The sequence below is a fragment of the Amphiura filiformis genome, chromosome 14 (genome assembly GCF_039555335.1).
Source record: "Amphiura filiformis chromosome 14, Afil_fr2py, whole genome shotgun sequence".
Classification (NCBI taxonomy): domain Eukaryota; kingdom Metazoa; phylum Echinodermata; class Ophiuroidea; order Amphilepidida; family Amphiuridae; genus Amphiura; species Amphiura filiformis.
This window is the reverse complement of record NC_092641.1, coordinates 2466727-2489998: the sequence shown is the minus strand read 5'-3', so window position 1 is coordinate 2489998 and position 23272 is coordinate 2466727. Positions and strand designations below refer to the sequence as shown.

General features: G+C 37.4%; 1 protein-coding gene and 1 long non-coding RNA gene across 2 annotated transcripts in view; both read left to right on the top strand.

The window, feature by feature from the left end:
- The first annotated feature begins 412 nt into the window (after positions 1-412).
- Positions 413-5684, top strand: LOC140170530 (craniofacial development protein 2-like). Its single transcript, XM_072193882.1, has 4 exons — positions 413-673; positions 4188-4281; positions 4528-4784; positions 5667-5684. Exons 1-4 carry the CDS (start codon positions 413-415, stop codon positions 5682-5684), a joined length of 630 nt encoding a protein of 209 aa, XP_072049983.1.
- Positions 5685-7662: 1978 nt separating this feature from the next.
- Positions 7663-23272, top strand: part of LOC140168888 (uncharacterized) — a 28233-nt gene continuing 12623 nt past the window's right edge. Inside the window, exon 1 of the long non-coding RNA XR_011861268.1 lies at positions 7663-7749. This is a non-coding gene — a long non-coding RNA (uncharacterized lncRNA). The remainder of the gene's footprint in view (positions 7750-23272) is intronic.

The window sequence follows — 23272 nt, the reverse complement described above, 5'->3', positions numbered from 1 at the left end:
AGTTGCGACCACCATCAATATCTAGCAATTGAAAGACAAATATGATGGCAAAAACTATTAACACCAGGGTTGAAGTCCCTGCTAATTGTCCTGAAGAAGAAGCCTGAAGAAACAGATGACGTTGCTACCTCAAAGCCGTACGGAAGGGTACCAATTGATGGTGGTGGAAGTGGAGGGAAAACAAGCTTATCAAGCTTTCTGAAATGCAAGAGAGCTGTGAACATTGCTACTATGAATACCAGGACACTACGAAGCCCACATACACAAATCGAATTATGTGCACTGGCCCAGGACCTACAAAATAGATGTTATTGGCATCCAAGAGCACAGAACAGTCCATGATAACCAACTTCAATACGAAAATCTCATTGAAGGATACCATCTTATAACTAGCTCTGCTTGGAGAAACAGCATGGGTGCAACGGTCGGTGGAGTTGGAGTTCTACTGAGTAACTTTGCCAAAAAGGTTTTAGTATCTGTATGCTACATATCACCAAGAATACTTAAAGTCACACTTAATGGCAACCCACAGACTACAATCATAGTGACATACTCTCCAACAAATGTCGCTGATGAAGATGATGTTACAGACTTTTACAATCAGCTGACTAAAGCAACCAGTGAAGTACCTGAACACAACTTTCTTGTAGTAATTGGAGATTTCAATGCAAGAGTTGGACAGGACATAGCAAAGTTTTCTTATCACGAAAATACAAACATAAATGGTGAACTTATGCTAGATTATACTCTAGAAAACAACATAATTTATGATTTTAAACTTTTGATCTCAACACAAGATTAGACATACCTCAAATGTTCGGTCGTAACTTCGACCTTCATCGGGAGACTGGCAACTCAAGTTTGGGATCAATGACCTTTCGGACACTTGACTCCAACACTTGGTCGTAGACTCTTGGTAGCTGGTATCGGCCCCCGTTACGGTTAAGTGAAGGTTGGTTGACTCTAATGTAGATGGCCTCCTTGACACCCCTTTCGAAATACTTAGGTTCTCGGTCGAGGATCTTAACTTGCTCCAAGTCGACTTGGTGCCCCGGGGATTCGATGTGGATGGGTTTGGAGACTTCTGACAAGCTGGAACTTGGACGACGGTGCTCCAGGAATCTGGCTTTCAAGGATCGTTCTATTTCGCCAATATATGATTCCGAGCACTGGCCTTTAAGTGTTGTCCCTGACAAGGGATAAAATACACTGGTCCCGCTATGTCCTCTTTTTCAGTCTTGTCTTTTGGTGACACGTAACTGTCTAAGGGTTTGAGTTGGTTTGAAGCACACCCTGACACCGTAATTACTGAAAGTTCTTCTGAGGGCCTCAGATAAGGTAGCACTATTTGCCCTTTATATACATTTGTACTGTCCTTGTTATTGTCAGATCTCGCTTTCTTAGGATTGTTTGCACGATCAAAAGCCCATTTGGGATAGTTACACTTCTCCAATGCTTTATTTATGTGTAATTTCTCCTCTTCCTTATCCTCGTGGTCAGTGATGATGCTGTCTGCCCTGTGATGTAGGGTCTGGATGACGCCTAATTTATGTTGAACTGGATGATTTGATTCAAAATTGAGATATTGATCTGTGTGCGTTGGTTTGCGATAGATCTTGATCCTCAGGCTACCACCCGCTTGGATAACCGTGTGTGTATCCAGGAACGCGAGCGCTCTATCCTCTTCTCCTTCTGTGGTGAACTTTATGTCCGGGTCAATGGAATTAGTGGATGATTAGTGAACTCCTCCGAGTACTGTTCCTTAAGCTTCATGTTCGTGTCATCCACGTAACGATACCACCACAACGGGGGTGGGCGCTGATTTTATGGCCTCCTGCTCTAAATGTTCCATGTACAGATTGCAAACACTCGGAGAGACGGGTGAACCCATTGCGGCTCCATGGATTTGCTGGTAGAAAGTTCCATTGTAAACGAAATAAGTACACTTAATACACACTTCAAGAAGGTTGGAAATTTGAATCGCAGACAAGCGGGTTCTCTCGCTAAGTGTGTCGTCAAGTTCCAATCGAGCTAAGATAATCTTTAGCGCTTTGTCAACTGGCACTGATGTAAAATTAGCTGTGACGACGTATGATCTTAATTCCTCATCCTCTTCAACTCTCTCGTTCTTGATCAGATCAGCAAAAACCTGCGAATTGGCAACGTGATGGATTGATTTGCCAACTAAAGGTGACAAAATGTCAGCAAATAATTTTGCACAGTTGTAAGTGATCGACCCGATGCTACTGACAATGGGTTTCAGAGGAATGTCCTTCGTGTGGATTTTAGGTAAATCGTAGAATTTTGGCGAAGTTTCAGTGGTGGGATACAACTGCCTGTATTCAACACGATTAAAACCACCTTCTTTCTCAAAAGTTCTTATAAGTGTTGGTGTCGGAAAGAAGTTGTTCACACTTACGATGGTAATCCTCTGAGTTCAGAATAACAACAAGTCTACCTTTATCCGCTGGTAGTATTTGGATCGTGGTATCCTTTTGAAGTTGTTGTAAAGCTTCACGTTCCTCTTTAGACAGATTAGAATCGACTATATTGCAATTCGGGCGACTAATCAGATTGACAACTTTGGCTCTGAGTTCGCTAGCCTCACCTGCCGGTAGCTTACGGCAAGCTGATTCAGTCGATGTGATAATGTCAACAACCGGTAATTTTGCGGGTGTAACAGCAAAATTAAGTCCTTTCACCAGGACTGACAGTTCCGAGTCGTTGAGCAGTCGATCAGAGTAGTTTTTAACCCACTTGCTTATACATTAGGGTGGGCCAAAAAACACTTTTTTTCTCGGATCGACTTGGAACTCTCGGAGAATTTTACTGGGGTACATACTAGTATTGTGCTGAAATATCAGTAATATCGGAGCATGTTTCGCCCAGGCAGTAGATTTTCACAAAATCCCTACTTTTTTGCTATTTCTTACTGTATAACTCTATATAGAGAAATCAGTAGAAACAATCTTGGAAAAGTAGGCATTCAGATGCCATCCTAACCAATATTAAACACTTTGGGTAGTTTGTTTGGACCCTCTAGAACATCACCAAATAGTAAGCCGTCTCCAATTGGTTACCATTATTTTTGCTAAAGACACGCATGTAAGTCAAATATTAATGATATTTGAGTTGCTATATTAAGGGGTAGGGGTAGCATTATGGAGAATTTCCCCAGTTCTACTCAGTCAAATTTCCCAAATGCGGTATTGTTGCACATATATGAGCTGCAGTATTGCCAAAAACAAATGCTATATGATTTTCGGTTATCCATGTTTTGACCAGAGGTCAAAAGGTCACACAGCCTTGAAAATGACTACAAATCAGGCGTCACATGACCCTTTAACCCCTGGTCATGTCAGAGCTGCTCTAAATTCATATCTCATGTATTGTTTGTACTTTTGCAGTTCATATCTACCCAACAAGACCAAGATTGTGAAATTTGACTCAGTAGAACTGGGGAAATGCTCCATAATGCTACCCCTACCCCTTAATTTAGCAACTCAAATATCATCAATATTTAACTAAATACAGGTCTCTAGCAAAAATAATGGTAACCAATTGGAGACTGCTTGCTATTTGGTGATGTTCTGGAGGGTCTAAACAAACTACCAAAATTGTTTAATATTGGCTATGATGTCATCTCAATGCCTACTTTTCCCAGGATGTTTCTACTGATTTCTCTATATAGAGTTATACAGTAAGAAATGGTGAATAAGTAGGGATTTTGTGAAAATCTACTGCCTGGGCGAAACATGCTCCGATCTTACTGATATTTTAGCACAATAGTAATATGTACCCTAGTAAAATTCTCCGAGAGTTCCAAGTCGATCCGAGAAAAAAGGTGTTTTTTGGCCCACCCTATTATACATTCCGAAGCGATGTTATTCTCTCCTTTTGGCGTATTTTCCTTCCTATTCCGTTCCGCGAGGTTTCCGAATGTAGCTTTCTGTCGTTGTTTTGACAGCTCGTGTTCCTTCAATTGCGACCGCTCGCACCTCGACGTCACTTCCGCTATGATATTACTAGGCAACACATTCGCGGTATTTATATCATTTTCAATACGATGTTTTTCGCTGTTTAAATCACGATGAAGGTCGAAGTTACGACCGAAAATTTGAGGTATGTCTAATCTTGTGTTGAGATCAAAAGTTTAAAATCATAAATTATGATGTCTACCAACACAGATGAACTTTCATGCTAGTATAGAAAACAACATTGTTGTTACCAATACCACATTTAAGAAGAGGGCAACAAAATTATGGACATGTGAGCTGCCAAGTGGGTATAGAGCACAGATTGACTTATGTACTAGTCAGGAAGAAATGGGGGAATAGCGTGATCAAATGGTCAAAATACTCAAGGCATATGGACTACCCATCATAATTGTGAAAGCCATAGAAGACACCTACCAGAACACAAGGGCAGAAGTTGTGACTCCTGATGGAGAAACAGGGGTATTCAACATCCTTGCAGGAGTTCTTTAAGGGGACACTCTTGCTCCTTATCTTTTTATAACTGTGTTAGACTATTGCATGAGATCTGCTATAGATGGTAGAGAAGAGAATCTAGGCTTTACAGTAAATCCCAGACGCAGTAGAAGGGTTGGACCACTATGTGTTACTGACTTGGACTTTGCTGACGATATAGCATTAATATCTGATACTGCCAGTCAAGCTCAGGAGCTACTGGAAATGATAGAGAAAGCTGCTTTACGAGTAGGTCTGCACATGAATACCAAAAAGACTAAATGCATGGTATTCAATCAACAGACTGAAGTGGATGTAAGAACTGCAGATGGAACCAGTTTGGAAGTTGTAAAAGACTTCAAATATCTTGGAGCTTGGATCAAAAGCAGCGAGCAGGACATCAAAACAAGGAAAGCACTGGCATGGAGGGCATGTAATAAGCTCACTAAAATCTGGAAATCCCATCTTCCAAGGCAGATTAAAGTCAAGCTATTCCAAGCAACAGTAGAAAGCATCCTGCTCTATGGTTCAGAAACATGGACAGTGACAACACAGATCCGCAAGTTGTTGGATGGCTGTTACACCAGGCTACTTAGATCAGCTCTTGATATAAGCTGGAAGACACATACCACAAATAAAGAACTGTATGGAGAACTTCCAAAGGTAAGTGATAAAATCAGGAAAAGGAGACTGCAATTTGCTGGTCACTGTTTAAGAAGTACAGGGCAGGTGGTGTCAGACCTAGTGTTGTGGAGACCCAGTCACGGCAAAAGAAATGTGGGGCGGCCGAGCAGGACCTATGTAGATCTTCTGTGTGAGGACACTGGACAGGAACCAAACGAAATCCGGAGCTGCATGCAGGGCAGACACATCTGGAGAGCCATCGTAGGTGTCCGACAGAAGTCGACCGAGTGTGAGTGAGAGTGAGTGTGTACTCCTTTCGGCCTTTGGCCTTGCCAGATCCACCTTTTGTTGGTTGACAGCGCTTCTGCCATTTGTATGATATATGGAATGCTTAAGGTTTCATTAGCTCTACTACTGCACCGCTCGCACCACCACCACAACCAGAGATATCATCTACTAGTACTACTACAAATTTGGGCAAATCGTCATACTCACTGAGATCAGAGATATTTTTCAGCAGTTCAGTTCAACAAGCTTTTGTTTTTGTTTAAACTTGGCCACATAATTTTACAGATAATGCGGGATCCGTAATTAGTTACTCTCTGACCGACTGACAAATAAAACACAAATTCCAGTCACGTATATCCATACTTGTCATTTTAATTCAAATAATGCTAGTTGCTATCAGTATAGTGACCTGAAAATTATAATCAAAAACCATGCATTGTATAGCCTGTCCTCAATTGTGCTAACAATTAACACATAGATATTAAAACATAAGTTTGACGTTCAACCTTCTACAATGTAGCCAATGACAGGTACCTTGGAGTTCGCATTTTAAAACCCTTTACTCTTTTCCAATTACCTCCTATCATATAAGCAGTGCCAGAAGTGCATTTCCTAGACCCAAATTAGTACAAAATGATATTTCACACAAGTTTGTAGCTCAAATGGTTCACAAGTTGTAAAAAAACGCTATTTTAAAGATCGCGACCATCGGCCATCTTGGATTTGAAGGTCAAAATGGCCACGGATTCTCAAAACGACCCAAAAATCAATTCCTTAATTTTCCAAATGCATTATGGAAAAGCTTGGAAATGTGCATTAGGCTTCTATTCCCCATTATGTAAAGGATGGTGCAGTAAGAGTAAGTTTTAAGCTTTAATGGGTATCGATTTTGGTGGTCAAGTTTGGTGGTTTGGTGGTCATAGCATGCAATTTAAAGGAGGAGTAGCATTGTGAAAGATTTTCACAAAATCATCTCTAATAAACCCCTATATAACACTTGGCCCTTATCTGTGTGTAACTTATATTAAGCTTGGATCCGTGCTTCTTGTGACCAAGTCTTGTAATAAAATTGAATCGATTATTGGTCGAGCTATGAGTTTTAAAATATTGGCGAGATGAAGTCGAGTCCAATATGTGACTGGTCACTACGAATCAGCCGTAAAGTCGGCCCCTGGTCAATTTTGTTTTATTTCGTGTTTAGAAAATATATATCACAAGCTTTAAAATAGTACATTATTTGACTTCAAACGATATCCAGAAGCGGGGTTATGGCTTGTTGAACTCTGTTCCTTCAACAAAAGGGTACCTTTTTCGGTTCTACATGTGTCTCTTTTTCCACATTGCTTAGTAATAGTCATAATTGGTGGTCATTTCAAATCATCTCCAAGTCAACAAGGTTCAGGAATGTTCTCTCATTGTTAATTGTTGGTTATACATACCTAGACAAAATGCAATGCGTTGAAACCCACCACTTGAACAGGATTTAGCCAAAGCAAACAAAGACTAGGGCTACTTAAAGAATCTATAGAAATAGGTAGAAGATTATTATCCTCTTCAGGAATAGGATTATTGATTGGTTTAAACGCTATCAAAATACAATGCGTTGTAACCCACCACTTGAACAGGATTTAGCCAAAGCAAACAAAGACTAGGGCTACTTAAAGAATCTATAGAAATAGGAATAGGATTATTGATTGGTTTAAACGCTATCAAATCAGTGTACGGGCACATATTTCAAAACTCATAGCGAGACCAATACCTGTTCAAAATTATCAACGACGATTCAGAAGGTAACAAGCGTCTGGGTGCATTGATTAAACCCAAACGTTGAATGTTTCCTTCGTTTTTAAAAATATGGGTCAAAACGGATTAGAATTTGACCTTTTTTTTTTTATTTTGACCAAAATTGTGGATATTTTAAGGTATATTTTCAAAACTGGCATGGAAGATCAATTTTGGCGTTTTTCTCAAAACGTGCTCATTTTTGCAGAAATCTGCCGTGCTCGTTGGATTCCTTGCATCATTTCATTTTTGAAAATGTGTACTTTTATGTACTTATCATCATTACCTTTAAAGATACAATACAAGATAATGTCTGAAATTTCCCACTTTGAGTGATCCTGCGTGCCACCTTAATGAAAAAGTTATATCCGTGACGGTGTCGCATGATATAAATAATGACTTATAAGCACTACACCATGAGTAATTACCAAATTAAAATATGCTAAATTGAGATCTGAAGTAAAATTAATAATCTGTACACAAACTCTGAAATTGATAATGTGATCGCGCAGCATAAAGACGGTAAGACCCGTTCAGTATACCATCAAAATGTCTCCTGACAGTATCGTAATATTTTTTATCTATGGTATGTATAAATTATTTTGTGTAATATCAGTATGGCTGGTCATTTACAACTTAAATTGTTGATAGCTAGATAAATTTTATTTGATATTATACTAATGGAATTATGTAGTAATTGTGTGTTTCTTTATTTTATTATATTATATTATATTATATTATATTATATTATATTATATTATATTATATTATATTATATTATATTGTATTACAGTCATGGACAAAAGTTTGGAATATTTTTATTTTTGTATCAAATGCAGTTTTCAACCATGTTAGGAACAGGTTTATTGTTCTGGAGTAGTGTTCAGTTGAATTTTATTGAAAGATGCAAATGTCCTTTGATGTTTACATCACACAATAAACAAAAATTACCTGAAGAAGCGCATTACAATGGAAGGATCACATAATTGCAACACTTTTTGGCGGTCTCTTTATATCACAAAATGAGATTAAAGACACTAGTAAACTTTATTGTTTAAACAAAAGTTAAACACTCACTGTGACATGTTCCGATAAGTATCTTGCTTGAGAAAACACAACTCAATATTTGGTGTGTCCACCACTTGCCAGCTCAAGGTCATGTACGCGACGTGACATTCCATCGACCAGGTTTTCCAAGGTTCCTTGTGGAACATCTCGTGAGCAAGCAATGAGGGCGTGTTTAAGTTCCTGAAGGGTGATTGTTTGGTTGGCCATGTTACCTAACCTGCGGGATATATCTGCCTATAAGGATTCATATCCGGGCTCAAAGCCGACCAGTTCGGGTTATCTACATTCAAAGGAATTCTCTCGCGCGTACGCGTAAGACTCTGTGCGCCGTGGTGTTGTCATTTTGGATCACGAAATAGTTCCCGAAGTCTCTTCTTTCAAACGGAAGCATAATCGTATCAAGAACATGCAGGTAATGGTCCTGGTTCATGTGCCCTTCTAGCAGGTAGAGATGCAATTTCGACCTACTGTGAAATGCTTCCCATACTGTGATCCCACCACCATCTCCCTGGACTCTAGGCAGGATACAATCCCCAAGCAGGGCTTGACCAACCTGTCTTCGGACCCTGAATCGGCCATCTTGTCTGTAGAGGCGGAATCAGGCCCCATCACTGAAGATCACATTACGCCGGTGGCCTACTGTCAAGTTACTATGTCTCTGGGTCAAGCGCGCATGCCGTTGTCTTGGCAGAAGTATCGGCTTTCTTATCGGTCATCTTGCGGGAAAACCTGCACTAACCAGTATAGTGTTCACAAGTTTCCCGTAACTGCCGCGTTTATGGATCTCAGCCATTCTATTCGTAGCCGAGATTCAGGCTTCAAGCGACCATTGCGGCAAAGCCACAGAAGAGATTGGTCTTCCCTGGCGGTTGTCTTTCGGGGCCAACCTGACCTTGGTCTAGGTGTAGTAGTTCCGGTCTCTCGACATCTCTTCAAATTTTAGGAACAGCACCTTATGGAATTTCTAAAGCGGCACCAATATCCTTCCGTTTGTAGCCGCGATTACGTAAGTCAATAACGCTGGCGTACAAATCTGCGTTCAACTCTCACCCAATGATCAGAAATATCGTATACAACAGACAGATGTAACAAAGTAAAACTGGTTTCTTCACACGGTAATGCAAAAGCCAATGTAACCTTATGAAATATATCGCTCAAATAACTGCAAAAAGGATGCCCAGTGGTTCGTTGGTCAAGCATGAGAAGCCATTGTCCTACATTACGTATTGTGTGATATGGGATGGTACCTAAGAGCTTGCCAGACACCCGTGATCCATTTTGCATGGCTGACGGCTAATTGATGGTAAGAAAACTGCACTTAAAAACAGGGTTTTGCAAAGAATAAAAATATGCCAAACTTTCGTCCATGACTTTATATTTTTTTATATTATATTATGTTATATTATATTATATTATATTATATTATATTATATTATATTATATTATATTATATTATATTATATTAATATTGACTGCTATGAGGAGCATGGATGAAAATATAGGCCCAAGGTGATCTCCGCGGGCCTATAAAGCAGTCAATGACGACCACGGAACAGAATAAACCAGTGGCTCCGAAGGCTTGTGCATGCAAGCTGCTGGCTACCACTGCTCTGAATAATATAGGCTAGTCGTGAGACGTAGGTTGAAGCTTTCTTATACTACAGTCAATATTTGTTTTATATACCTCATATATAATTTAGATTCCAGTCACAATACAAACTTCTGCAGCAATGTATAAAGTTCCGAATTCGGCTGGTTTGTAGCGCCGGTCAAATCCATGTCGATCACTTTCAAGTTATCATCAAAGATTTTAAGAGCGTATTTGATCTGATATTTGGTATTTTTGCTGCCCGCGCCATCATGCAACCCGACATCGTCAAGCAGTTGGAACCTAATTTTTTCAGATTCGGCCATTACCGTAACGTTTCTTCTTGTATTTACTCCTATTTACTTTCCGTGTTTTTGTACCAATGTAATGTTTACAAGATACATATTTGGTCACGGGCATACGCACCAATACGAGCCTCGCGTTAATCTATCCATGTTCCACGTATAAGTGACGTATATTTTATTGCGTAATGATTGGGGAAATAGGTAACTCTCAAAATAGGGACTCAAATTTTCAGATTTTTCTTACAACTACAGGGTGTCCCAATAAAAACAGAACCCCCATTGCGCCCTCTTTTTCTCCCTATTTCTGAAAGTTGATCAAATGTAGTTTGGTATGTAAAGAAGCCCTAACTCGTTTAATAGCTTTAATAAACCAAAACAATTATTTCAATCGGCTCACAAATTTTAAGATATGACCTCTTTAAGAAATGTACCCGTTTTTCACTCTGTCCGCGGATGAGGTTCGGCTACATCACAACGAAACACACCGTTAATGATATATAATAGCATTAGGCTTTGGAACGCATTCACTCTGAGCGAGTATCACCAGCTAGCCTCCAGCATCTTCTCAACCGGTTTACTGCTGCATTCGCAAGTATACGGCGCACAAGGAGGGTACGTAATGAAATTTATGCAATGAGGACCAGGGCTGAAACCTGTATTCGTCAAGGAGGCAACCAGGTAGAGGGCAAAGCAACATAGCAAGCTCACTTAAGAGCCAAGGACATACCAAACAGCCCTTTTCAAGCTACCTGTTATCCCAAAAAGAGAAAATGACATGTTGTAAATAAAAAGAAAGCAAGAAACAACAAAGTAAGAAAGTAAGAAAGTATAGCAAGAGAAGTCCCATCCCACATCCATTTTGACGACAGGATAATGACACCAATCCATAGCCCACAGGCCAACCGGTAAAGCCCATTCATTGAGGAATGTTTGATATTCATGTATGGTACGTGTACTCCTTTTCAATCTGTGAAGTAGCGAAACCTCCTCAGAGTGAAAAACGGGTACATTTCTTTAAAAGAGCATATCTTCAAATTTTGTGAGCCGATTGAAATATTTCTTTCGGATTATTAAAGGTAACGAATAAAGGTTTCTTTATATACCAAAATATATTTGATTAATGTTTCAAAAATAGGGACACCTTGTATGAAACTATTAGGTATACAACTCCAGGTTTGTTTTATTGTATTTTTTTCTCTCATTCTTTTGACACCACCCTGGGGGTAACACTAGACACCATTGACACACCATAAAACAATTTGACCCACCATGACACACCTTGACCAACCATATTAACCTTTGACTCACAATGACACCTCATGACCCACCATGACACTCCTTGATGATCCATGATTCCCCTTGACCCGCAATCCCAGCTAACCAAATAACGTTCTCTGAACGTTCTGAGAACGTACCGTTGACGTTTTCTATACGTTTCGATAAAACGTTTTAAACAAAGGTTTTTTACGTTCTAAAAACGTTATTAAGAGACGTTCTAAAAACGTTTTTACAACGTAAACAACGTTTTAAAAATCTTTCTTTCTGTCACCCAGGACGTATCCAGGACCTACAGAAAACGAATCGGACGTTGGAGTACGCAACGAACGTACTACGAACGTTGTAGAAACGTCCAAAACGTCCTGAAAACGTTATAGGAACGTAAAAAACGTATTGTATATTTTGGTTTTTTTTTTATTGCAGGACGCACTTATGTTACGTTTCTACTACGTATTTAGAACGTTATAATGACGTATTGTAAACTTTTACTAGTACACTTTACAAAAGTATCAAAAATATCATACATAATAATATACAAAACTATAAGTCCGGCTTCCAGAAGAAAAAAACGCGGTCCATGGCAGTTTTACTGTGACCAAGTGACGAAAACTCCGGACGAAAACGGTAGTATAAACACGAGAACCGTTTGTAGTGATACGTCTACCGTGATGATGATAGTATTCACACCAAAGGTAATACGTATGACCTCAACAGTTACGTGTTCGACAGCAGCAGCAGGTTCTTTATTTTACAGGCAGGAATATCTGCATGATCCCGGGAAAATATACACGATAAGCAGCAAAACACACCATTGTATGCCAATACCTGTTTGGGATAATTATTATGTTTGCACCTTTTTCCGCCAATACATGTACCAACAAGACACTCGCATTACAAAGACTAGACTACAACACACTTTCCGTTTTCACTGGGAAGTGGTTAGTCGGTAACACAAAAAATGATGAAGGAAAAAAACATCACTATAGATATAGGCCTACCTGAAAATGTCACTTCTGGGAAAACGTTGATGCTTTGATAATATATAGGCCCCCCTATAGGAATTATTCCCGGAGCCATGTGTCAACGTGAGATTCAGGCATAGGCCTACATAATAATACAGTTAATACATACACGTTGTACATAGTACTGTACTTGCTTTGGTGAGTGACCGTTAAGGTCAAGTTCAACCTGTGACATTCTTTCCATATTCTGCGTGGGTGCTATTATAGTCTTGAGTTGAGGTCAAGACACAAAGTGTATGTGTATAGGGACATAAACCGTTTTCAGGGGAAAATTTTAAATCTTTGATCGAGGCTTCCCTTTCACTTTTTGAAATGTTTGCGTTCTACGTGTATGGGCCTATGAACTATTTATGTATGAGTATACAAAATCGCAATTGACTCCATAGGCCTATGCAAAATGCAAATAAACGCGGCATCTTCATGTACACGTTTATGAATAAATTAAAAACAGATTTTTAAAAATTCTTCTTTTAGGCCTATATTCTATTGTACATTTCCAATATTTTATTGATAAAGAAACGTTTAACAGACGTCAGCACAAAATGTGTTGATAAAGTTGCAGGCGAATGTTTTATACACGTCGCGAAATAACGTTCATTTTATAACGCTCACAAAACGTCATGTGAACTTCCTAATAAAACGAAATTAAAGCTTCAACATTATAACCAAATCACGACGTTTTAAACACGTTTTAAACACGTTTTGGAAGACGAAGACGTAAAAGACCTAACCAGAACCTAACAAAAACGTTTTGTAAACGTTTTGTGTTTGCTGGGATGATATCCCTTGACTCACCATGACAACCTATGACCCACCATGACACCCTTTGACCTACCCCCGACGCCCCATATCCCACCATGACACCCATTCACCTATCATGATACCCATTGGCCCATCCTGACATCCCATGACACCCTTGACCAATCCGTCTTCCCCTTGCCCCCATCATGGCACCCTTGACCAACCATGACACCCTTTGACCCTCCCAAAACCCTTATCGTGGCACTTGAGAACCAATGATTCAAAATCAAAATGACAAACAATTATCTTTTTAAGGTAATTTGATCAATAAGTTAAGGGATCGGATATTAACGTTTAACGCGTTTGCACAGTATTTGTGCGGGAGCTGTGAGTAGGCCTACACCCATGCGCGTATTTTTCTAAAGTAGGGGGCGGCAAAAACGAAGGGGCGGCGGAAGAAGAAGGGGCGGTAAAAACAGGGGCGGCAAAAACGAAGGGGGCGGCAAAACGAATTAGCAAATAAAAAAGGGCGAAAAAAATTGAAAAAGCATAACAAATGTTGAAAAAAGGTTGCTTTTTTAGGGCGCTAGCGCCTAAAATCCTTGACACCCCGACACTTAATTAATTTTAAGCAGCATGTTAACCTTGGTTGTTAGTTGATATCCCATGGAGGTATATAAATAAATGGAGAATGATCCAGCCAAGCCTCCTTTGTACTACGTTGGTTATGACCAATTATTGTTGAATAGGCAATTGCAGGTTTATATTGATTATGCTAAGCTGATTACATTGTGAAGTCTGTTTCACTGGCCATTGATTTCAATGGGGTAAAATGAAGTTTATACTTATTGGAAGGTGCTCATGTTTCATAAAATTTTGATATCAAAATCTCATTTTCGCCAAAAATTGGTGTTAAATTCTGAGACTAGTATACCTAGGTTTAGGTATACTAGTCTCAGTTAAATTGCATCAAGAAATCAGTCTTTTGAAAAAAGAAACACCTTATCTGTTGTCATCTTGTGACTCCTACATTTTGGTCATGAAAAATTTAATTATGACTTTTTTTTCCCACAAAGTTATGACCCCCCCCGTATATTTGGAACCCCTCCTCCAAAGAAAAATGATAGCCCCTAATAAGGCCAAATAAAAAATAAAACATGTTTCACGTCCCTCCCGCTTCCTTTTTTTGAGGTTTCTTCAATTTTATTTTTATTTTTTGAAATTCAGTTAAAACTTTTCAAAAAATATGTCTAGGAAGTAGAGGTGCTTTCTATAGCCTTGCTAATATACAAGAAACACTTTTATAAGGTTTTGTGATAGTTAGAGGGGGCCTATCTCTCAGAACAATAAATAAAAAGAGGCCTCCTCCTCTTTCCAGGCATTATTGCATACGCTAAAATAGCTCTAATTATGGGTATTTACACCGATTTTGCGATAAAAAATAAAAATAAAAAGCCCCCTCTTCCTCCTTTTTTTCAAAAACCCGGACGTGAAACATGTTTTTTAATTTTATTTGGCCTAATATTAATATAATCATTTAGGCCTAAATACTGATAATTATTTATTATAAAATGAGAAGTTTAATGATGATGATTTAGGCGGCCTATACGATTTCATGACAATACAGAATTAAAAAAAAAAAAAACAATAACATGACATATCCATCATGGCACTCAATTAATTTGACCGGAAGCTTCAACCAAAATCACGGTTATCATACACTAAACTATGAGAAACTGTTTAAACAAAGTATGTAGGGCCTATAGGCCCCTACATTCTGTATATCAATTTCTCTCTAGAAAAGATTGTCTGATCATCACTTTTGCTTGAATTCCGAAGTACTTCCGGTAAATTTTGCTCGCTCGTAACTCAAATGGCCCAAATTGGCCCAACATAATTTTTTCACAATCTGAAGGTAAAAACGTTTTGCATTCATTTGCACTATATTTGAACTCCCTCAGACCCCCCTTAAAAGCTTAATATATGAACATGAAAACTAAGTATATTTGTCAAGTTACGGCACAACTAGTGTAGAAAACAGTTTCATAACTTGAGAACAGAACATCCGAATTTCTTCGGGTTTTCGCACGATCATACATTGAAACTATAAGCTATCAAAACTGGTGACTTTGAACATCAGATTGACTAGCTGACGTCATTATACAGTCTCTTTTACAAGGCTTCCGGTACGGGTCAATGTAGGGTCAATTCCTATGAGGAAATTTTGGGAGTGACAATCAATGAACCATGGTAGAGGCTCATAACCATCGTGGAGATCAATAGCTTGGCTGAAGTGGCTGGTCAATTCAAGTTTGGTGACTCATTGAATAGAGGTAACGGGATAATCTCCACTTAAGAGATTAGAATTCTGGCGATCATTCTCCATTTATTTATATACCTCCATGGATATCCACGTCTGTTTGAAGACACTAGGTCTATTCATATAAAATCGAGCTTAGCACAAGTTGAATTTAGCTAAAGCAACCACAAGTCCCGAACATGGATTTAAAAATCGACGTAATGATAATACAATGTGTTGGATTAATGGGCAATAAGAAGATATACTTTACATAATAGGTACGTTTTTTACTCAAAATAACATTCCTGAGATGCTAAAACATGCCAAATGATTTTAGAGGTACTTGTCTTGTCTAGAAGTCTTGTTGGAACCGTTGATCGTGGCGATAGTTTTGAGACAGAATATATCCCCCAAAAATGTTGCTTTTTTTACCCAATGGGGCTTGAAGTGCATATTTTAGCCTGTCCTGCAGTTTTAACTTTAATGCAGAGGTGGTTATGGGTTATTATTTAGTCTATCATTTCATCTAAAAAACCCAGGTTCGGTCGTTTTCTATCTCTGCTTTTTTTTCATAGGCCTATAAAAATACAATTTACGTATTAATGTATAGGCTTACAAGATCATAGAGTGTCAGTTATATTTACAACTTGTATCTTCATCGATCCAGAACAAAAGGAATATAGAAATCATTTACAATAGAGTACAATGTTGCCAACACTGCGATTTGAGTGCCAAATTGTGCTACCCAGCAAACACAAAACGTTTTCGACATCAGTCGCAAAAGGTTATAAAAGGTTGTCAGAAAACGTTTAAATGTCGGGTTATATAAAGGGTATATTAATAGAATAAAACGTTTTCATAACCTTAAAAAACATTTTTTGATAATCTACTGCTCAGCAAACAAAAATGTTTTATAAAGGGTATAAAAACGTTTTAATAACATTCCAAAAACATTCTTGAAAACTTGATACAAACATTCTAAACAGAATGTTATTTTGGGGTTGAAAAAATATTTTGCGAAAAATGTTTCCCCAAAATATTTTCAATAACGTTTTAAAAACGTTTTCATGACCTTTATATAACCCGACATTTAAATGTTATTAAAAGGTTTTGAAAAATTTTAAGAACATTTCTGTGTTTGCTGGGTTCAAATATTTTAACATAATGTTATTTAAGTATTGACACAATATTTGGCAAAAATGTTTGATAAAATAGTTTACAATAACATTTTTTGAAAACACTTAAAAATATTGTTGTAGTGTGTTTTCATACAAAACATTTTAAAACGTTATCATGACCTTTAAATAACCCGACATTTTAATGTTATTAAAACGTTTTTACCTAAACCAAAAGCCAAACTATAACTTATTTAAAACGTTTTTGTGTTTGCTGGGTAGTTCAGTTTTTAACATAAGATCGTTTACCACGGCTTCACAGACTCTTCATATGAATATTTAACTTTAACAACTGCAACTATTTACCTTTAACTTTGTTTCAGCTTGTTTTGATACTAGCTTTGTTTCAGCTTGTCTTGATACTACAAAACACAACAGATACGGAAAAACCGCGATGCTATTTAAAAATCAGTCTGTGTTTTGTTTTACAGTTTTGTTTACTTATTAGAGACATTTCCAAACGTAGACATCTATTCAAAACCAGTCTCCTGTATCGAAGCGAGGTCACGTATTTAGCCAGTTTTGAAGATTTTCTACGTTTGAAATGAACGTAGATACATGGTCATGATGCAGTACGACAGCAACTTCGTGACCTCTTTTGTTCGACAGAAAATTTATACGGGTTGGTGAACACGGGTTACGTGACACAATGTTGAAATTTTAGCCGGCAAACGATTTTTATCAAAATAGCTCCAGAAATGGAAGACACGGGTCGTATATTGCATCATTCATGTACCCTAACCACAGATAAGACATCAAACATTTGTGTAAAGCAACAAATAACGTGTAAAAGTTGAATTAAACGGAAAAAAGAAGCTTGAACATGTCCAAAGTAGCTTGGAAAATGAGAAAAATTGCATGTCACGAACACAAAAATGTTCATATCATCAAGCAAGAAAAACGCCGGAATCAAAAATCGTGAATTTTGGTTGGGGTATATTCGTAGTCGTATATTGAACATGTTGAAATGTTTATCTTTGTGCGTGACTACTGTCACGCCATATATTGTACGGCCGATGTTTTTCCTGCAAAGAAACTTTCATTGTCAATTGTCCATTGTTGGTTATTTAACTTGAAAATAATACTCCCAACGTTCAAACAATTTTAAAAGTCAACATAAAGGTTTGTGTTACATTATTTGGACGGTGTTAATTCATTCCAGAAATAGAATACACGAGTGAGGCACTGAGTATGGTATGGCTTAGTGGTAAATACATGTATTTGGAAGTTCGATCTTGGCTCGAACCCCGCAAGCACCTCTCTTTGATTTTTGATTTGATTTTAACTCATATTTTTAAATCCTGGTTTTCATATTTTTATTAAAGCCATAATATACGATTTCGGGCAAATTTGAAGTTTTGTCATTTCAAAAATTATAACAATATTTATAATATTAGTAAATAACTGTCAGGAAGGTTTTCACGTTACATTTGAAGCAGAAGTAGCGAGATAAAAAAGAAAGAAAACACTTAATTGATCATGCCGGAGAAAACCAGGCAGTGGCAGGAACATCAAGGTTGTCCGAATTTGCCCATATTTGGTGTAGTAGGGGTGTTTGATGAAACATTCTCACTGAAACTTTTCCAGGATTCTGACCCCCCTTGTTAAGGGTTTATAGCCCTTATTTGTTTTGGTACAATCTACCCCCTTAAAAATAGATTAATTTTTCCTGAATTTAAGCCAATTTTGTATTCTCATTTTTTCACAAGTGGTTGAAGTTATTTAAGTAAATTAAGTATTTGTAGGAAACATCTACCCCGGGCATTACAGGGAACAATTGACCTTTAACCAACCCCTATCATTTGGCTCTAGGGGTGTCTGAACATACCCCCTCAAAATGTCTTAAAAATTGAATTTTTAGTTGAAGAATTCAAATGCAAATATAAAAAATATACATCCAAATTTTGAATATTTGTTGGTGTCATTAGAGTGACCCAACATGTGGCTGTGGGAAACAAATTAGAATATCTTGGGGCGGTGTTGCTTTTTTTAGAAAATACAGTGTTTCTATATGGTATTTTTAGCAATATTACAAACTGAAAATATTGTAATGTTTATGAAATATGTGATTATTTCAACTACATACTTTATTTAGAGCTGGTTATTAAGTTGAGTAAGGTTTTAAACTTTAATATCATGGATAACAAAAGCAAAATGTTACTAAAAGTTAAGTGTTTCTAGATTTTATTCGATCTAAAATGAGAAAAACCTAAAATACTTGGATAAACACTCAAACAAAAGTAAGAAATAAACAATTATTTGGTAAGCAGCACTCCCTTAGGATTTAAATCATGATCATACAACATTACTTATAGCATCAACATATAAATATGAGTTATTTATATAGACCTAGCAATTCAGTTTTTCATTAGTGCATAATCATGATGACACTTTGGATGTTACTGTTCTTTTCGACGCCTAATTGTACTACATATTGTAGCTGAGGACAGGCAAGTGTCAAAATGATATTCTAGCTTACACATAAGAACTTGTTTGGAACTGAAAGTGCACTGTTTACATTGCTTTGAGGAATCACTACATTAAGATCCATGTATTGGTTTTTTTCACGCTGCTTTTGGAAATATTGATAACGATCGGATCCTTCTCAAATTGTCAAAACGTAGACCATGCCCTTATTTGCTTTGTTTTTAACGATTGGTAATATACAATATAATTGTAATATAAAAATTATTACCTCATTATACCTCATTCATTCTAGTGAACATTATAGTTAACATGGTTAACAAATAATAATTCAAGCAACCCCTATTATTTGGCCTCCCTCAGAACTTCTTTAAAATGTTCATTTTTATTAAATGAATTCACATTCTATATATAGAATATACATCCAAATTTTGTTTTGTTTTCATCTTCCACCAATTGAACCAACCTTAGGCTGTAGGCCTAGACTGTGGGAAACAAATCAGATTATCTTTGGATGGTGTTGCTTGGTTTAATAGAAAATTCAGTTTTTCTATATGGTATTTTATCAAGATCACAAAACTTCTCCCTTACGGAAGCACATGTCTTTTAAGGTATTTCTTCATTATAAAGTTGACTAAAGTTACCAAGCTGATAATAAATGGAAAAATAAACATTACTACACCTTTAAAATATAGATGTTTCTATATCTCATTTGATTAAACAATCATAAAGCTGAAAGATATCGTATGTCTTTCATGCATTATGCCATGTTGCACGTATACTAAAATCGAATGAACATGATGTAGGCCTATGCCAGAATCTTGAGGTTCATTTGTTTCAGCAACAAGTGTCAACATTATTTTCGAGTTGACTTGACATCTAAAGATCTTGTTTGGAGCTGAAAGTGCAAATTTACATTTCTCTAAGCCATCTACAAATTGTCCCAACGTAGATTGGCTGTGTTCTTATTTGCTTTGTTTCAAAATATCACAATCAGCCTATAAATAATATAATGTAAGAAAACAAAATGTTACCTCATACTGGTGTTTGAAATACAATTATCGTGGCATTGTTGAAAATGTCTATTAACAAGTTACAACATTGAACATGATTTGAAATCTTATTTAGATGCTTTCTCGCCTGCGTCGGAAGAGGAAATTTGCAAAATCATCAGTGCTTCACCACCAAAATCATGTGACTCTGACCCTATTCCTACTTGGCTTTTAAAGAATCATCTTCAGCTGCTTGCTCCGCTTATTACACGCATTGTTAATCTGTCATTGAAATCGGCAGTTTTCCATCTTGTTTCAAAACTGCCCTCGTCACACCTCTTCTTAAAAAGCCATCGCTTGACTCTGAAATCTTGAAAAATTACCGACCGGTCTCAAACTTGGCTTTCATCTCAAAAATAATTGAAAAGGTTGTTTCATCTCGTATAGCTAATCATCTTACTGCCAACAACCTATATGAGCGCTTCCAATCAGCGTATAGAAAACATCATGGAACTGAAACAGCATTACTTCGTGTTCAAAATGACGTACTGTGTAATTTGGATAAAAAACGTGGTGTATTTTTGGTATTACTTGATCTATCTGCTGCCTTCGACACCATAGACCATGGTGTCCTTCTGTCGCGTCTCTCCTCTTTTGGTATTAGAGGTAGTGCACTTGAATGGACCCGTTCTTATTTGACCGACAGATTGCAGGCTGTCAACATCAATGGTTGTTTGTCATCATTCATTCCACTCCTTTTCGGTGTCCCCCAAGGATCTGTATTAGGACCTCAATTCTTCACCATTTACTCGTCTCCAATAGCTAACATCGCCCGCAAGCATGGATTACAAGTTCACATGTACGCCGACGACACACAGCTTTATTTATCTTTTGATTTAGATAGTGCATCAGATGAATTTTCTTCACGTTCGCAAATTGAATTATGTATCAAGGACATTAAATCATGGATGACTGTAAATAAATTGAAATTAAATGATGACAAAACTGAACTTCTTATTATCACCTCCAAATATAATCAATCAAAACTTCGCTCCAACTCTCTTCAAATTAATTCTGCCAACATTCAAGCTTCTACTAATACTCGCAATCTAGGAATTATATTTGACAACATTCTCTCAATGGACGACCACATCAAAAATGTGTGCAAATCAACTTATTTTCAGATTAGAAACATTAATGAAATTCGCAAAGTGCTCGATTATGATACTGCTGCAACACTTGTCCACGCTTTAGTCACATCACGTCTTGACAATGGAAATGCTTTATTATATGGAATCACTGAACGACAACTCAATCAACTTCAACAGGCTCAAAATGCTGCTGCACGCATGCTCGCAAGGACTAGGAAATTTGACCATATTTCACCCGTCTTACAACGTCTGCATTGGTTACCAATTCGGTATCGCGTTCATTTCAAACTCCTTCTTCTCACCTGGAAAGCGCTCCATGACATGGCACCTTCTTATATCAGTGAACTTATCAATTTATATATTCCATCACGTAACCTTAGATCATCGGATAAGCATCTTCTTTCAGTTCCACGGACTTCTTCATCATTTGGCGACCGGGCCTTCTATGCTTGTGCACCTGCACTTTGGAACTTGCTTCCTTTAAATCTGCGTATTTGTGATTCACTTGATATTTTCAAAAATACTTTAAAAACTCATCTGTTTAAGATTGCTTATGACAATTGACTTCTATATGTGACTGTTTTTATAATTGTGTGTTAATTTTTAATTGTTCAATGTTTGCGCCTCGGAATAGGTTGTCTAGATAGATGGCGCATTATAAATGCATTATTATTATTATTATTAAAGTAACCACTAAAGAAAAAAACACAAAGCATGATACTCGCAATATTAATTTTGGGTATCTCAAATGGAAAGCTGTTACTTTTTGTTGGACATTGCAAAAAAGACAAGATTCTTGGATTTTACTCTCAATCGTCCATTGATATTTCTGATCCTGATAATCATGATAATATAGAACAACTCATCCCAACTTACCCAATATTTTATTGAAAAGTATACAATTTTATACCTCAAATATTTCAAGCACAATCTAAGTATTCCAGCCAGAATAGATACTTTGATTAAATCATATACATCAAACATGTTTTACTTCTGAAGTATTTATGATGTCTTGCTGTAATATTATTTCAAGTTCAAAGATACATGCAAAAGCATTCAAAGGTCACTTTATGACTGTGCAAGTTATCTAGGTTATTTTATTCTGTCTGATATCATGATGTTCCATGAAGTTTGCTTTTTAATAAACAAAATATGGATTGGTACCAATCGTTTTAATACAACCTGTATATCTCGCATGTAAATGTAGGCCTATGAATTACATTCCAGACAGATGTCCAAAAAATACATTTCTAAAATTTGACCTCTGCATGACCTTTGACCTGACCCGTGCAAAATGTTCCACTAGTCATGAGATTTGTTGTCACTGAGTTTGAGCCCCATACCCCTTACAGATGTCCAGAAAAAGAAATGATAAGATTTGACCCCAGATAACCTTTGACCTGAAGTTTGAGTCCCGTACCCCTTACAGATGTACAGAAATGGATTTCTAAAATTTGACCTCTGCATGACCTTTGACCTGACCCCTGTAAAATATTCCCCTGGTCATGAGATTTGTTGTCACCGAGTTTGAGCCCCATACCCCTTACGGATGTCGAGATAATGCAATTGTAAGATTTTACCCCCTTAATGACCTTTGACCTCAATTCTTTGTTCAACTTTTAGACATTAGCTAAAGCTGATGCAGGTATGCATGTGACGTCATTGTGTTATGAAATTTGTGGAAGAAGAAGCATTTTTAGTGAAAATCACATTTTGGCCATAATGACCTTTGGATGACCTTTGACCCCGAGTTGGTCATGTAACATTTGTGCTCCCCCCACCCATTGGTCCTTGTGACCAAATATGGTTACATTGGCCTAAAGCATAGGCCCTATGGCTACGATGGCTCATTACAAGTTTGACAGAAGAAAGAAAGAAGAACTGTCCAAAACCTTGGAAATTTGCGATTGTAATTGAACAAAATCCTGGTTTGATTTAGTGAATATTTCAGTATTTATAAGGCAGTTGCAGTTTAAGCAGTATAGCATGAAATTGAAGATCATAAAGACCATATCTGCCCCAGCTACTAGCTAGGCCTACTAGAACTACATCCCATGGCTAAGATT